This window comes from Neophocaena asiaeorientalis, unplaced genomic scaffold, assembly GCF_003031525.2.
Source record: "Neophocaena asiaeorientalis asiaeorientalis breed wild unplaced genomic scaffold, Neophocaena_asiaeorientalis_V1.1 scaffold46, whole genome shotgun sequence".
NCBI lineage: Eukaryota > Metazoa > Chordata > Mammalia > Artiodactyla > Phocoenidae > Neophocaena > Neophocaena asiaeorientalis.
Genome location: NW_020175393.1, coordinates 6,106,075 through 6,123,364, shown reverse-complemented (window position 1 = coordinate 6,123,364; position 17,290 = coordinate 6,106,075). Strand labels below are relative to the sequence as shown.

General features: G+C 39.3%; 1 protein-coding gene across 1 annotated transcript in view; it reads right to left on the bottom strand.

The window, feature by feature from the left end:
• Positions 1–17,290, bottom strand: part of DNAH8 (dynein axonemal heavy chain 8) — a 318,214-nt gene that overhangs the window by 160,596 nt on the left and 140,328 nt on the right. Inside the window, exons 42-45 of the mRNA XM_024766073.1 lie at positions 10,896–11,120; positions 7,600–7,772; positions 5,596–5,774; positions 311–498 (exon numbers count right to left, since the gene is read on the bottom strand). Coding sequence (XP_024621841.1) covers positions 311–498; positions 5,596–5,774; positions 7,600–7,772; positions 10,896–11,120 — 765 coding nt within the window. The remainder of the gene's footprint in view (positions 1–310; positions 499–5,595; positions 5,775–7,599; positions 7,773–10,895; positions 11,121–17,290) is intronic.

Genomic DNA, 17,290 nt, shown 5'->3' with positions numbered 1-17,290 from the left:
CACACAGACACAGAAAATAAATTTATGTTTACCGAAGGGGAAAGGGGGTGGGGGAGGGATAAATTAGGAGTTTGGGATTAGAGATACAAACTACTATATATAAAATAGATAAAAACAAGGTCTTAGTATATCACAGGGAACTATATTCAATATCTTTATAATATGCTATAATGGAAAAGAATATGAAAAAGAATATATACATATATAAAACTGAACCACTTTGCTGTACACCAGAAAGTAATACAACATTGTAAATCAACTATACTACTTCAATAAAAAATTTAAAAATATATAAAACCTATGTTCTCACCATTGTTAAGAAGATTCCAAATTCTGGATTTAAATCAACACAATCACCATCAGAAAAAATGAACTGCTTTTTTCTCTCTTTTCTTGCTGTCAAAACAATGTAAATTTGTTGGGCTGCCACTGATAATACAGGCAATTCAATTCTGTTAAACTCATCAAAACAGCCCCAAGAACCTGACTGTGCAAGACCTGGTATGAAAAACAGTTAATCTGATGAGTTTTATTTTTTAATATATCTTCTTGATGGCAATCATTTCTCCAAAGCGCTCTCAAACAATTTTATATTGAAATACAATTTATGTAAATTTCATACCTGGCTGTTTACAAAGACTTAGTTAATTCCAGTGATATACAAAGGTTTAATTATTTGTACATCATCACCAAAACAATGAAAATAGTACACTGCCAAAATGAAAGTATAGACACATCATTACACCAGGGATGCTGAAGGGCCACAAAAATTTGATTCAGTCTTGATGTGCCACCTCCAGTGGGGATGGGGGTGAAGCAGCCATAATATTGGGGGAAATTAACAAAATAACGGATGCCCCGTCTGGGTCAGATCACTCTGTTCCTTTCTTGTTGCAATGAGAGAAATGCCAGGAAACTAGGTGAGACAGTGAATGGTCAAAAGGATGTTTACTTATTTCTTACAAAACCCAGCACGAAGGAAGACCTGGATATTGGGAACATTGCTCCTGTCTATTCTCTAAGGATGAAAACCTTCATTACTTTCAACTGCATGAAATGCTCTTCTTTCTTTTATTATTGCTTTCCCCCACCTACCCCCACACACACTTTTTCTTCTCTCTCCTTTGGGAATTTCCATTATGTGGATATTGGAACTTATATATCTATCCCCAAGGCCCTTAAATTTTTCTTTCAAACTTTCCATTTCTTTTTGCAATATACTCTCTTGGCTAGATATTCCAACTCAAGGGAGGTTTTCTGTTTTTTTCTCAGTTTTTATTTTCAATTTCTGATTATTCCAATTGTTATTCTTTTCATAGCAACTTATTTTTTCTTTAATTGGTTGTATGTGGTAAATTCTTGAATCTCTCTGAAGCCATTAATCTTAGTTACTTTTGCATTTTCTTTGGTTTCCTCTATTAACCAGTTAAGTGGTCAGTAGGTCTCCTTGCTGTTTGTGAGTGCCTCCTTAATGCCTTCAAATATTGTATGATACTTGGTTATCTCTTCATATGTGTGTATTTCCTCATTCCAAATGCAAATTCCTGTTTGCAGGATGCATGGCTGCCTCTGGCGATTTGGGGGAAGGGATGAGAGAGGCAGGAGAGCTTACCCTCTGGGTCTGGAGCATGAGGTCTGACCTGGTGCAGTGCTTGCCTCTCTGGCACAAGCCTCCACCGGCACTGATCTTTGTCAGGACTCCCACTTCAGACCTTTTACATGGAGGAAAACTACTGGAGATAGCCACTTCCTTTTCTTTTTCTCTGCTTTCTGCTATAGTTTTGGCATTCTAGGATTTACCTGGTGCTCTAGTCTGCTTCTCTCAACCATCTTCAACCCTTAAGCCAGGAGTGATCCACAGAAGAACTTTCTCTTTGATTAAAAAGTGATTCTTTGGGTTTAATTTTTTTTTAAAGGTCAGGCAATTATAATGAATAATGTAATGAATACCCACGTACCCACCTATCAAATCTTAACAATTCTGTTCCAGATTTCATCCTAAAGAATAAAATATTAGAACCACGGTTCAAGTCCATGTATGTCTCTCTTGGATCCACACTCCCTCCTTCTCCAGAGGTAACTTCTATCCTGAATTTGATGTCAATGGTTCCTATGCATGTTTCTAAACTACTGCTCTTACACATGTATTCACAAACACTACGTACTTTGCTCGTTCAAAATTTGTTGTGTTTGTATCTATTTTTCTATATATCTATAAAATACTGTACATATACAGTATAAATACATACAGTATATAATTAAATTAATAAATTTGATTTATTTGCGGTTCTCTGAAGCAGTGCTACCAACTTACACACACAGAAGTAGTACCAAGGGTTAGTTTCTACATACCCTTACCAACGGTGGTTTGTCAGACTTGTCGATTCTTACCAATTGGCAAGAATGAGAATACTATCCCATTATTGTTTTGCATTTCTTAATGATTTGAAGAAAATCTTTCTTTCTCTTTCTTTTTTTTTTTTTTTTTTGTCACGCCATGCGGCATGGGATTGAATTGAACCCTTGCCCCCTGCAATGCAAGCGCAGAGCCTTAACCACGGGACCGCCAGGGAAGTCTGAAGAAAATCTTTCTTAATGCTGGATATTAACCTTTTGTCAGCTATACAGGTTAAAATATCTTCCCTCAGTCTGTAGCTTATTTTTTTCTCCTTCTTAAAGATGTATCACAAAAGGCTGTAAAATTACATATATATATATATATATGTATACACACACACACACACACACACAACTGACCCTTGAACAACGCAGGGGTTGGACATTCCACACAGTCAAAAATCGATATATAACTTTGCAATCAGTCCTCCCATATCCACAGTTCCACATCTAGGTATTCAACCAACCTGAGATCATGTAGTACTGTAGTATGTATTTAGTTTAAAAAAATCTGTGTAGGGCTTCCCTGGTGGCACAGTGGTTAAGAATCTGCCTGTCAATGCAGGGCAGGTGGGTTTGAGCCCTGGTCCAGGAAAATCCCACATGCCGCAGACTAAGCCCGTGTGCCACAACTACTGACCCCAAGGGCCACAACTACTGACCCTGAGGGCCACAACTACTGAAGCCCGTGCACCTAGAGCCCGTGCTCTGCAAGAGAAGCCCCCCAATGAGAAGCCCACACACCGCAAGGAAAAGTAACCTCCGCTCGCTGCAACTAGAGAAAAGCCTGCGCACAGCAACAAAGACTCAGTGCAGCCAAAAATAAATTAATTAATTAATTTTTTAAAATTGTGTATAAGTGGACCTGCTCAGTTCAAATCTGAACTGTACAATGTATATATATCCAACAGGCAGGTAATTAAAGATAAGAGCTGGATGAGCAATCCCATGGTATCTATTACAGGGATACTCTCTTACCCTGTTTAAGTGTATCAATCTTTTCTCTGTAGTTTGTAATTTTTGTAAAAAAAGTCCCTTTCTACTCTGAGAACAAAGGTATTTGCCTTTATTACCTTCTAAAAGCCATATATGTTTTGCCTACCACATTTAAGCGTCTAATCCCCAGAACTGATTTTTATACATGTTATAGGGATCCAATTTTTATATATGTAGGGATCCAATTTCCCTCGTTAAATGTTAATCATCTATTGTACCAGAATGACTTATTGCAAAGTCTATCTCTTCATCACTGGTTTTCAATACCACCTTTTCCATATGTCAAGTGTCCCTGGCCTATTTCTGCATTCTCTACCATATTCCACGGGTCTATTTATCAACCCCTACACAAATACCACACTCTCTTAATTATGTGCTAAGTGATATCTTTCTGAAATTTTCATTTTCTTTTTTTTTGTGCATGGTTAATTAAAATAAAATTTATTTTGTGTGTTGACTTCATATTCCAGTGAACTTGCTAAATTCTACTTTCTATAGTTTTGTTGAATTTTCTTTACTGTCTACCGTATCATTTGTAAATAACTGTATTTTATATTTATTTCTTTCCAGTCTATGTATTTTTGTTGTCGCTATTGTTGTTGTTCCTTCCTGCAACTGGGCAGGATACAGAATACAGTGATAAGCAGAACTAACAGTAATGGAAATCCTCATCTTATATCTCATCTCAAAGAAAATGCTTTCAAATTTTCAATAGTATGATGTTTGCTGGGGATGCCCTTTATCAAGTGAGCTATGTGGATGGATATCTGGGAGAAGAATCTAAGGAATGGCAATCATGTGGAGGAGGGAGTGTACCTCAGGATGTTTGGGAAACATCACAAAGGTCAAAATGGCTGTAGTAGAGAGAGTGAGGGGACAGTATCAGGAGATGAGGTCAGAAGGTCACAGCCATGCAATGGGGAAGGAGCAGGTGTGACTGTATAAAACAATACAGGACCATCGTAAGGATTTTGGCTCTTATTCTCAGTGAGGCCAGTGCCCAGTTTTCAGCAGAAGAGTGTCATGATCTGACTTACAATTGGAAGGAACCAGTTTTGAGATTAGAATGGAGAGCACAAGGGTAAACTCAGGGAGACCAATTAGGAGGCTTATTGGAGTAGCACTGGTGAGAGATGATGATTGGCATGAACTAGGATGATAGCAGTGGGGATAACAGAAGGTGGCTGGTGTTGGATGTATTTTGAAGGTAGAGCTAATAGTGTTTGCTGACAGTTGGATGTGAGTATGAGAGAAAGAGAGCTGTAAAGGATAAGTCAAAGATTTGTGTGTAAGTATCTGGAAGAATGGAGTGGGTGTTTAGTGTGTCAGGAAAGGCTGAGGAAGAAGTAGATACAGGGAGGGAAGACCAGGAGTTTGGTTTTGGATACAGTGAATCTGGACCTGTTAAGATATTTAAGTGGTGATGTCAAGGAGTAGATATCAGTTGTACTGTGTGAATCCAGAGTTTCAAGGGTAAGTCTGAGCTAAAGATGTAAATTTGATCATTTAGAGAGTATTTAAAGTTTGGGTCTGCATGTGATCGCCAAAAGAAGACCACAGAGCGCTGAGTTCTAAGGCTGAAGTGCTCTCTCATCTTTTTTCTTTGTCCATCTGAAACCACCTGCTATCTATCTTTCCAGATATTCTCAAAAATTCCCATCTGCTGGTGCCCCCCTCTTTCTTGTTTTCTAGTGTTACCATCCTTTTTAAAAATCTTTCAGGAATTCCCTGGTGGTCCAGTGGTTAGGTTTCCATGCTCTCACTGCAGAGGGCCCGGGTTCGATCCCTAGTAGGGGAACTAAAATCCCATAAGCCACACAGCGTGGCCAAAACTAAGTAGATAAATAAATAATAAAAATCTTTCATTTCAATGGGATTTAATGCAGGAAGGGAAGTCACATGTGTAATCAGTTTGCTATCCTGATCTTATCTCCTCCACCATTGTTTCAGGCAGTAATAAATTGATTCCATTTTCATCATCTAATACACATTCAACTCATGGACTGTAATGCCAGCAATAGTACTGAACAATATTAAATTGATGATATCCAGCCATCCTGACCCAGAAAAATGGCAATAACATATGCATCAACCTATATTAATTTTGGTCATGTGGGATACTATCATTTTAGACTTCTATCAGAAAATAACATTTAACTGCAATAAAAGTAAATTCACCAAAAATAAGTGTTTGACACTTGCCTTTGAAAATCCTTCCTAGCCCCCTGAAATCCATTTGATCTGAGCAGTTAAACACGACCACATATTTTCCCAAGCATCTTCCCATGTCTTTCGTAGTTTCTGTTTTGCCAGTGCCCGCAGGTCCTGCTGGAGCCCCTCCCATGTTCATTCCCAAAGCTTGTGCCAAAGTGATATAGCATCTGCGAAAGTGAATGAGATAAAGCATTGTGAATATGGGATAACACGTTACAGTAAAGCACAAGCAAAAGTCCAGTGTTATTGGAATGAGCCTGTTTGTTTTAGAATTTGAGCAGCCCACATAAGAGACAGGCAACCAAACAAGGCTGGAGTATCTGGTATTCATTAGAAGTAATACAGTGTTTGCAAAAACACTCAACTCTGACGTAAAAAACCTGCAGGCCTTCCTTCCATTGTGGTCACGATAAATCCCAAGTCAGAGAATCAAATAAGCAGCAGTGTACTGGCAGATGTTTAACAATGGGCTCTCCAGGAACAAAAATAAATCTGATTTTTTTTTTGGCCATGCCACATGGCATGTGGGATTCTAGTTCCCTGACCAGGGATTGAACCCGTGCCCTCTGCAGTGGAAGTGTGGAGTCCTACCAGTGGACCGCCAGGGAATTTCCTAAATCTGATTTTCATGTCTGCTGATTTCTGTGGCATAAATACTTCCACCATGGCTGATAACAAGCTACCAGTGTGATAGCACAAAACTGGGAAGAGATGCATGACGTTGGCTCTTGCATGCTGGTACAAGCCAGCTCCAGCACACCATTGCAAGTAAATCATTTTACTATGAAATGTTTCGCTCATTTAGACACATGTAAAGAACAATATAATGAATCTCCTTGTATCCCTAATCCAGCTTCAGTTATATTTACTTCAGATCTAAGCAAACTTAGTAAAGCTTCGTAAGACATGAAGCTTTATATGTAAACATCGACTGAAGGGAAAACACCCTGAAAATTTTACGCTGCGATGGGACTGGGCATATAAAGGGAGGTTGGATGAGTCTAGAGGAGGCTGAAGATGTAATTTGGCTGTATCATAATTTTAAATAGGCAGCCCTATTTAAAGTAATAGCAGAATTCATTGTTCTATGACCCAATTTAAGTCAATTCTACAAACGTGTATTGTCTTCTATGCACAGCATATGGAACCAGGTAATTGCGGGACATATAAAGATGAAAAAGACCCAGCTCTTGTCTAGTGTCCTATATTGGAAAGAATGATGAGGAGATCTGCCGTTGACTGATTATTCAGACCTGGCCAAGAAACATCACTTTAGGTATTAATTTCCACATCTGAAAAACCAGGAGACTAAACTAGACCACCTCCAAGGTCCTTTCCTTCTTTGCAATTCTAATGACCCCCTTCATGGTTCTAGAGACATTTGTCCATCTTGCGATCTAAACTTCATTACTAAATTACTCATAGTCAACATTCAAGCGTCCTTTTACTCTTTTATCTTTTTCTATTTCATAAAAATGTAATGTATATGTGCATTTAACTAACAATGATGGTTGTTTCATTGTTAGACTTTGATGAGCTAGCACGGACCCCACACGACAGCAATGCTTTTGTTAACATTTCAAACGCAATTTTTTTAAATTAATTTATTTATTTATGGTTGCCTTGGCTCTTCGTTGCTGTGCGCAGGCTTTCTCTAGTTGCGGCGAGCCGGGGCTGCTCTTCATTGTGGTGCGCGGGCTTCTTACTGCGGTGGCTTCTCTTGTTGCACAGCACGGGCTCTACGCGAGTGGGCTTCGGTAGTTGTGGCTCACGGGCTCTAGAGCGCAGGCTCAGTAGTTGTGGTGCACAGGCTTAACTGCTCCGTGGCATGTGGGATCTTCCCGGACCAAGGCTCAAACCCGTGTCCCCTGCGTTGGCAGGCAGATTCTTAACCACTGTGCCACCAGGGAAGTCCCTCAAATGCAATTTTAAAACAATTTTAAGCACATGACTTAATTACAAAAATGGAATGATAAAAATGGAGTTTCCTACCTATCTGTTAATGGAGTGATAACAAGACGATCAGTGCATCCCAGAAATTCATTCTGGTAAATAAAGTCAACATCTGTAATAGACACCACTGTTTGATCCAAATCTTCCTTGAAGTAAAATCTACTCTGTTTTAGCCATTCAAAATCAGTAACTGATTTGATATGCATTTTTACCTTAAAAACATGAAATACAAAGAGATTAGTACTGCACTGCAGTAGCATAGAACACAAGCATATGGGCAGTTTTTATTCACTCATTCACGAATTGATTCTCATTCATTTAACATATATTTACTGAGGCCCTCCTTGGGCCTGACACTGTGATGGGTGAACAAAGACAGACATGGTTCCTGCCTTCTGGAGCTGACAGAAGAGGACAAAAGACAATCAGATAAACAAGTAGTTGCAATAAGGTAGGAAAAGAAACTCAGGGTAATGAAATTATGTAGCAAGAAGACCTCACCTAGTGTAGAAGGTCTGAGGGGGATACTTGGAGAAAGAAACATCTAAACTAAACCCTGCAATAATAGTAGGAATTAGCCAGGGAAATAAAACAGAAGGGGTGATGGAGGTGTGGGAGGGCAAAACATTCTAGATGAAGACTCAGAAGATCTGACTGGCATGTTCAAGAAACTGAAAGAAGTCCAGTACAGCTGAGGCATCCAGGACTCTGGAGAAAGAGTGAGAGCTGAGGTTTCACAGGGCAGAGGAAAGAGGTTGGGCATTGTTCTCATGGCAATGGGAAGCCATGAGAAATGGGAAGGGATTAAGCAGAGAAATGCATGGTCATATATGCATACATGACTTCTTGCACCAGCACTGTGGCCAAACCAATCAATCTGCCCAGTCATCAGCTTATACCCATGGGGCAAGAGGTACTGGGCTCCCACCACCATGGATGCAAGAGATAGAAACCGGGTGAGCACGTTTAGGAACAACATCCCACCGCCATCACGTTCTACAGTGCTTCATGACTTTGCATCAGCAAACCTGGAGAAACCCCGGTCCTGCCCACTCAGGGGAACCAACATAGGAAGTGGCAAGTGGTCCCCTTCACTGCTCTGCAACCCAGGGCCCACTTCCAGGTCATTCGACACTAAAAAACGGACTCTGGCAACTGTACAATGCTCAGTTCTCCATCTAATCAAGTCTTCATGCTATTTACCATCTTGCATTTTGTTGTTTCATTGTTTATGCTCTTGCTTCCCCCTCCAGTTAAGAATTCCTATCTTCCCTCTTAAAGTGCAGTTTGTATTCATCATCTTAAAACACCTGCTTTCAGGTAACATAGTCCAGTACCGCCCCCAGGGACTCTGTTCTCTAACACAGGACCCTCAGCCATGGAGATGCGGTCAGCTAGCTACTTTCAACAATCCAATTAGATGGTAAAGAGGGGGTGGAGGAGGAAAAAGTAAAGAAGAATAGCTAATATTTACTGAGTTGTTACTGTACGTCAGTCTATTCTAAGCATTAGACATGGGAAGATAAAATGCATATATGCTGGCCATGAGATCTCATTTTACTTGGAATGCAAACTGACCATGAGTTCAGTAGCAATTAAGACAAAAAGAAAACAGTTTCACAGTCTTAATTGTGTGTATATTTTCTTTTAAAAAATCCATTCTGTACAGAAAGTAAAGATGTGCTGAGCATTTTGATTTTAAAAAGAAATTTCTTCCATGAGACATCAGCTTTAAGAGTCGGTGAGAGATGTATAGATATCCTCAATAGTACATTCACAGCAGGTATAGTAATGGATTCCATATGAACGTTTCTTGAAGTGGACTTCAAGGAAAGCCAAAGTATAATGGTAATTGCAACTCAGTGAAAGCAAATCTGTAGAAGGCCAAAGCAATATGGTCTAAGTATGTGGCTTTTTGATGGTTAGCTTGAACCAGAGAAATCCAAGAACAGTGTTTCTGGAACCTTAATACACGTATGAATCACCTGGAAATCGTACTGAAAGGCAGATTATGGTTCAGTAGGTCTGGTGCGAAGGCTGAAGATTCTGCTTTTCTAACAAGCCCCTAGGTGAGGCCCAATACAGCTGATTGTCATACAACACTTTGAGAAAGAAGGATCTAGATTACAGGGGAATAGACAGACTACATGTCCTTCAATCTTCAATAAATACAACTTATCTGATCAGAACTTTTGATACAAATTTGAAACAGATATCCTGGGATCATAGTCTCTAAAAAAGCACCCCAAGTTGCAAGAATTGTGTCTCTGATGAAGAAAAAAGAGGCCTAAAAGAGAGATAAAATCAAATAGAATAAAGCAGTGGTCGTTAAAGACAAAACTAGTCAAATGGTGCAATATCAAAGCCACCTGGGGCCCCTACACCATAATAGATAACTACTGCTCAAGACCACAGGTTAGGGTTCTATTTCCAAAGGGAATTCAAATATCATCCCTCTTACTCCCACCCAGCAGAACTTTGCCCAAAGCAAGCCCATAATGCCCTGTTGGACACTATCAGTTGAACAGCCATGAGAGTTCCCTGAAGCTTGGTTCTATTCAATCTGGACTTCTTTCACAGTTGGCTCATCTGTTGGAAGAGGTAATCTAGAAGACATGACTGCGGGTTGACCCATGAGCTGGATGGACGCAGGCAATTGGAGGATCCTCATCCCCTTCCCTGTCCTTGGAATGGGCATTCTGCCCACTGTTCCCACAGTGGGGCTGTTTTCAAGGACGCAGCCTTGAGAGAGCAATGTGTTGTTGAGACCACCTGCATGGTATATGTGACAGTTAAGGCCTCTATATAAACTTAGAAAATTTTGGCAGACAAATGCAGAGATCTACTCTGCTCGTGGCTGCCCAACAGAAGCCTCATGAGTAAACTTCCTGGCTTATTAAAACTTCCACCTACCAACCGGGAGTAACATGCCTCTCTCTTCAGGCTCTCCTTGCCCTCTCTGTACGGGGGCCAAGTTATGAACTAACATTATCATAACTCGTGATCAAGCCCACCTAAATTATATCACATCCCTGGTTATTGGTTTAATGAAACAATTAGTTCAAATCACATCAGTTGATTCCAGACTTTCAGAATGCCAAAGGTGAATATACACATACGATTGTTAAAACCTCCAAATATAGATATTTGTAGACATTGTATAGTTGTAGACAACTATACAACTATACTGGAGAGTTGTGAAAAAGGACCAAGCAGATGGAAGGTTCATATAAGTTAAGAAATACATATAATACTTAACTGTTCATTATTAGAAGCACTAACTTATTAATTAGTATACTAAATTATTTTAAATTAAGAAAAAAATGATACTTTACCAAGTCATCAAAAATATCTCTCTGATGCACATGGATGGTAATTAGAGTTTCAAATTTCACTCTATCAAACTTGCTCAGGTCATGTGTTGTCTGACCAATTAGAGTATTTAGAATATCCAAAAATTTCTGATTGGTCACTTGCATGATTTTCCTGTCATCTTTTGCATTATTTAAAGCCTCTTCTGAATCATGTGTCCACAACATCTGAAGTCCCAGAAGCCCAACCTACAAATCCAGAAGACAAATAAATTTACCAAATATTTAAAGCACATCTGCAATAAAATTTAGTGGTCACTTAGTCACATAAAGGTGAACAGTCTTACCGATTTTAAACTAAAAAAGGGACATGCGTTTTTCTACTCCCAAAGGGTAAAAACATTTAAAGTTCAAACTATTGATTATTTAATTATTTCAATGTCGATAGATAAATAATAAATTTGAACAATTGCTATGATTTATGGAATTATATGTGCGTTAACGGAAGATGCTTGGGAAATTTTCTGCAGAGGGCCTGAGACCCATATACCTTCATACAGTGATTTTTCTTTCTCAAGAAAAGAAATGGAATTAATAGACGACTGTGTATTTTTCTTCAGCAGGGTTTTGCAAAGGTTTCTTTGCATCTTCTAAAAAGGATATGCTGCCTATCTCTTTTCTTAATCTCACACTCTCTCTAATATCCATATCTTTATCTACATCTACTTCTCTGTCTATATATTTATCTACGAGAGAGACAGACAGAAAGTGAGAAGGGGAAAAGCTTGTCCTTTGTCTCCTGATGAAGGCATAAGGAAACTGTGAGTGGACTGTCACCTTACCTACAATTTCTGCTGCAGAAAAGGAAATAAAAGTGGTCAGAACATGCCCTACCCTCACCCGCTCACTGCAACAATTGTCCCTTTGGGAGCTTTTGTTCATCCCCGGAGTCAAGCAACAGATCCAAGATCATTTGGACCAAAAAGGAATTCCATATCTGGCAGGGGAAGGAAAGTGTCTGAGGGAATGCGGGTACTGCAGGCATGGCATTCGATGTAGGTAAAGCAGGAATAAAACCCTTTCCTTATCCCTGCTTCCTCTGGAACTTCAATAATTTTCCTGCTAGAGTAGTGGCCAATCCTGGGGTCTGCAGGTAAAGATAAATGAAGCACCTGGCTGAGAGGAGTAATGGGATGTAGAGGAAATAGCTGCTGTCAGGAAGCTCCCAAGAGCAAGCAGATTCTATTTGCACAAAGCAAAGAGAAACAACACAGAAACAGTAGTGTAAGGCTTTCTTGATTTAAAGACCAAACAGACTTGCAGACCCTGCAAAATCACTACATAGAGGTACATTCTAAAAACTGATCTTTAAAATGATAACTATCCTGATATCTCTTGCACCCGTGGCTACTGGCTTCCCTGCACATTTGGTACCACTGGGGCTCCCACAACCCAAGCAGCCATACCACCTTTGCACCCTGTCCTTACTGGGTCAGACCCAAGTGCTTCAGGGCAGCCCCAGGAGCAGACTCCTGTGGATGGCCCACATACAGAGGTGGGATAAAATCAAAGCTGAACCCCAGGGGTGGGGCAACCAAGGAAGAGGATCAAAAATCTTCCCATTAGCTGCACAAGCTGCAGATTAAATCCCCACAATCAGCCAGGTAGAACCTGCACCCATGGAATATTTGAGTAGACAATGAGAGTTCCCACATATGAACACAGTCTAGCGCTGGCAGCTGTGGACTTTGGGGGCAGCACATGCAGGAACTGGGCCAGATCAGAGCCTGAGTGGTCCCCACAGGGCACACAACAGGTCCAGAGAACAGCCCAGAGGCAGTGGAGGGCCTCTTGGGGAGGTGGAAGTGGGCTGTGGCTCACAGCAGGAGCAAGGACACTGACAGCTTAGATAACATTATTATTGCTATTATTTTTGTTATGTTTTGATTTGTTCTGTTGTTGGTTCTTTTTTTGGTTGTTGTTCTTGTTTTGTTGTTATTAGTCTTATTTAGTCTTTTGGGATTTTCTTGTTTTTTAACATATCTTTTATTAATTTTTTTAATATATTTCTATTTTTACTTTGCTTTTCAGTTGTTCTGTGTTCTCCCATTTTTTCTTCTTTTTCTTTAATGTATTTTTTATATTTTTATATTTCTGTTTCTACTTTGCTTTTCTTCTGTGTTTTTTCCCTTTTTTCTTTTTTAACATTTCTGTCAGTTTTTGTTTCTTTGCTTTATTCTTCAGTTGGCACTCTGCTCTGGTTTTGTTTTTGGGCTCTTTGTTTCTGTTAGTTTTGTTTTTAATTGTTTGATTTTGTTTTCAGGTTCTTTTGTTTGTCTGGTTGTTCTCTTCCTTTTTGTTTTATTTTGTTCTGTTTTTGTTTCTTTTGTATGTGTGTGTTTCCCTGTTTCTCTTTGTTTGATTTTGCTTTTACCATTTGTCTGGGGTTTCATTTGTCTTTTATATCTTTTTTTTAAAAAAAATCCCCTTTATTGCCATAATGAGCAACGTGCACAGTCTTAGTTCCCTGGCTGCAAGTCAGCCTGAGCCTCTGGGGAGGGAGCGCTGAGTCCAGGATGCTGGACCACCAGAGAATTCCCAGTCCCAGGGAACGTTAAGCAGTGAGAGCTCTCCAGGAGGCCTCTATCTGAATACAAGACTCCATTCTACTGCCTGCAGTTCGCAGTGCTGGACACCTCAGACCAAACAACAAACAAGACAGAGACACAAACCCACCCATCAGCAGACAGGCTACCTAAAGTCATACTAAGTTCACGGACACCCCAAAACACACCACCTGACATGGCCCTGCCCATCAGAGGGAAAAGACTCAGCTCCACCCACCAGAACGCAGGCACCAGTCCCTCCCATCAGGAAGCCTACACAAGCTACCGGACCAACCTCAGCATCAGGGGCAGAGAACAGAAGCAAGAGAAACTACAATCCTGCAGCCTAGGGAAAGAAGACCTCAAACACAGTAAATAAGACAAAATGAGAAGACAGAGAATTATCTTGCAGACAAAGGAGCAAGATAAAAACCCACAAGACCAAAAAAATGAAGAGGAAATAGGCAAACTACCTGAAAAACAATTCAGAGTAATGATAGTAAAGATGATCCAAAATCTTGGAAATAGAATGAAGGCATGGATCAAGAAGATACAAGAAATGTTTAACAGGGACCTAAAAGAACTAAAGAACAGACAATCAATGGTGAAATGAAAAATACACTAGAAGGAATCAATAACAGAGGCAGAAGAAGGGATAAGGGAGCTGGAAGATAGAATGGTGGAAATAACTGCAGCAGAGCAGAATAAAGAAAAAAGAATGAAAAGAAATGAGGACAGTCTCAGAGACCTCTGGGACATTAAGCACATCAATATTTGAATTAGAGGGTTCCCAAAAGAAGAAGAGAAAAAGAAAGGGGCTGAGAAAATATTTGAAGAGATTACGGTTGAAAACTTCCATAACATGGGAAAAGAAATGGTCAGTCAAGTCCAGGAAGCCTAGAGAGTCCCATATAGGATAAATCCAAGAAGAAACACACCAAGACACATATTAATCAAACTATCAAAAATTAAACAAAAAAAAATTAAAGCATCAAGGGAAAAACAACATACAAGTTAATCCCCAAAAGGTTAACAGCTGATCTTTCAGCAGAAACTCTGCAAGCCAGAGGGAGTGGCAAGACATATTTAGAGCGATGAAAGGGAAAAACCTCCAACCAAGATTACTCTACCCAGCAAGGATCTCATTCAGATTCGACAGAGAAATCAAAAGATTTAGAGACAAGCAAAAGTTAAGAGAATTCAGCACCACCAAACCAGCTTTATAACAAATGCTAAACAACTCCTCTAGGCATGAAAAAGAAGAGAAGGAAAAGACCTACAAAAACAAATCCAAAACATTTAAGAAAATGGTTATCGGAACATACATATCAATAATCACCTTAAATGTAAATGGATTAGGGAGTTCCCTGGTGGCGCAGTGGTTAAGAATCCGCCTGCCAATGCAGGGGACACGGGTTCGATCCCTGGTCTGGGAAGATCCTACATGCCACAGAGCAACTAAGTCCATGTGCCACAACAACTGAGCCTGCGCTCTAGAGCCCATGAGCCCCAACTACTGAGCCCACATGCAACAACTACTGAAGCCCGTGTGCCTGAAGCCTGTGCTCCACAACAAGAGAAGCCACTGCAATGAGAGGCCCATGCACCACAATGAAGACCCAATGTGGCCAAAAATAAATAAATAAATAAATTTTTTAAAAATGTAAATGGATTAAATGCCCCAACCAAAGGACACAGACTGGCTGAATGGATACAAAAATAAGACCCATATATATGCTGTCTACAAGAGACCCACTTCAGACCTAGGGACACATACAGACTGAAAGTGAGGGGATAGAAAAAGATATTCCATGCAAAGGGAAATCTAAAGAAAGCTGGAGTAAGCAATACTCATATCAGACAAAACAGACTTTAAAATAAAGACTATTACAAGAGACAAGGAAGGACACTACATAATGATCAAGGGATCAATCCAAGAGCAAGATATAACAATTGTAAATATTTATGCACCCAACATAGGAGCACCTCAATACATAAAACAGAGGCTAACAGCCACAAAAGGGGAAATCAACACTAACACAATAATAGAGGGAGACTTTAATGCCTCACTTACACCAATGGACAGATCATCCAGACAGAAAATTAATAAGGAAACACAAGCCTTAAATGACACATCAGACCAGATGGACTTAATTGACACTTATAGGACATTCCATCCAAAAACAGAATACACTTTCTCCTCAACTGCTCATGGAACATTCTCCAGGATAGATTACATCTTGGGTCACAAATCAAGGCTTGGTAATTTAAGAAAATTGAAATCATATCAAGTATCTTTTCCAACTACAACACTATGAGTCTAGATATCAAATACAGGAAAAAAACTGTAAAAGAAAAAAAAACATGGAGGCTAAACAATATGCTACTAAACAACCAAGAGATCACTGAGGAAATCAAAAAATACCTAAAAGCAAAGGACAATGAAAACATGATGACCCAAAACCTATGGGAGGTAGAAAAGCAGTTCTAAGAGGGAAGTTTATAGCAATACAATCCTACGTCAGGAAACAAGAAAAATCTCAAATAAACAACCTAACCTTACACCTAAAGCAATTAGAGAAAGAAGAAAAAAAAACCCCAAAATTAGTAGAAGGAAAGAAATCATAAAAATCAGATCAGAAATAAATGAAAAAGAAATGAAGGAAACAATAGCAAAAATCAATAAAACTAAAAGCTGAAACTTTGAGAAGATAAACAAAACTGATAAACCATTAGCCAGACTCATCAAGAAAAAAAGGGAGAAGACTCAAATCAACAGATTTAGAAATGAACAAGAAGTAACAACTGACACTGCAGAAATACAAAGAATCATGAGAGATTACTACAAGCAACTATATGCCAATAAAATGGACAACCTGGAAGAAATGGACAAATTCTTAGGAAAGTACAATCTTCCAAGCCTGAACCAAGAAGAGACAGAAACTATGAACAGACCAATCACAAGCACTGAAATTGAAACTGTGATTAAATATCTTCCAACAAACAAAAGCGCAGGCCCAGACGGCTTCACAGGCGAATTCTACCAAACATTTAGAGAAGAGCTAACACCTATCCTTCTCAAACTCTTCCAAAATACAGCAGAGGAATGAACACTCCCAAACTCATTCAACAAGGCTACCATCACCCTGATACCAAAACCAGACAAAGATAACACAGAAAAAGAAAATTACAGACCAATATCACTGTTGAACATAGATGCAAAAAGCCTCAACAAAATACTAGCAAACAGAATCAACAACACATTAAATGGGTCATACACCAGGATCAAGTGGGGTTTATCCCAGGAATGCAAGGATTCTTCAATATATGCAAATCAATCAATGTGATTACACCATATTAACAAACTGACAGATAAAAACCATAGAATAATCTCAATCGATGCAGAAAAAGTTTCCGACAAAATTCAACCCCCATTTATGATAAAAACTTTCCAGAAAGTGGGCACAGAAGCAACCTACCTCAACATAACAAAGGCCATATATGACAAACCGACAGCAAACAAAATTCTCAGTGGTGAAAAACTGAAACCATTTCCTCTAAGATCAGGAACAAGACAAGGGTGCCCACTCTCACCACTATTTTTCAACATAGTTTTGGAAATCATAGCCACGGCAATCGGAGAATAAAAAGATATAAAAGGAATCCAAATGTCAAAAGAAGAACTAAAATTGGCACTGTTTGCAGATGACATGATACTATACATAGAAAATCCTAAAGGTGCCACCAGAAAACTACTAGAGCTAATCAACAAATTTACTAAAGTCGTAGGATACAAAATTAATACACAGAAAT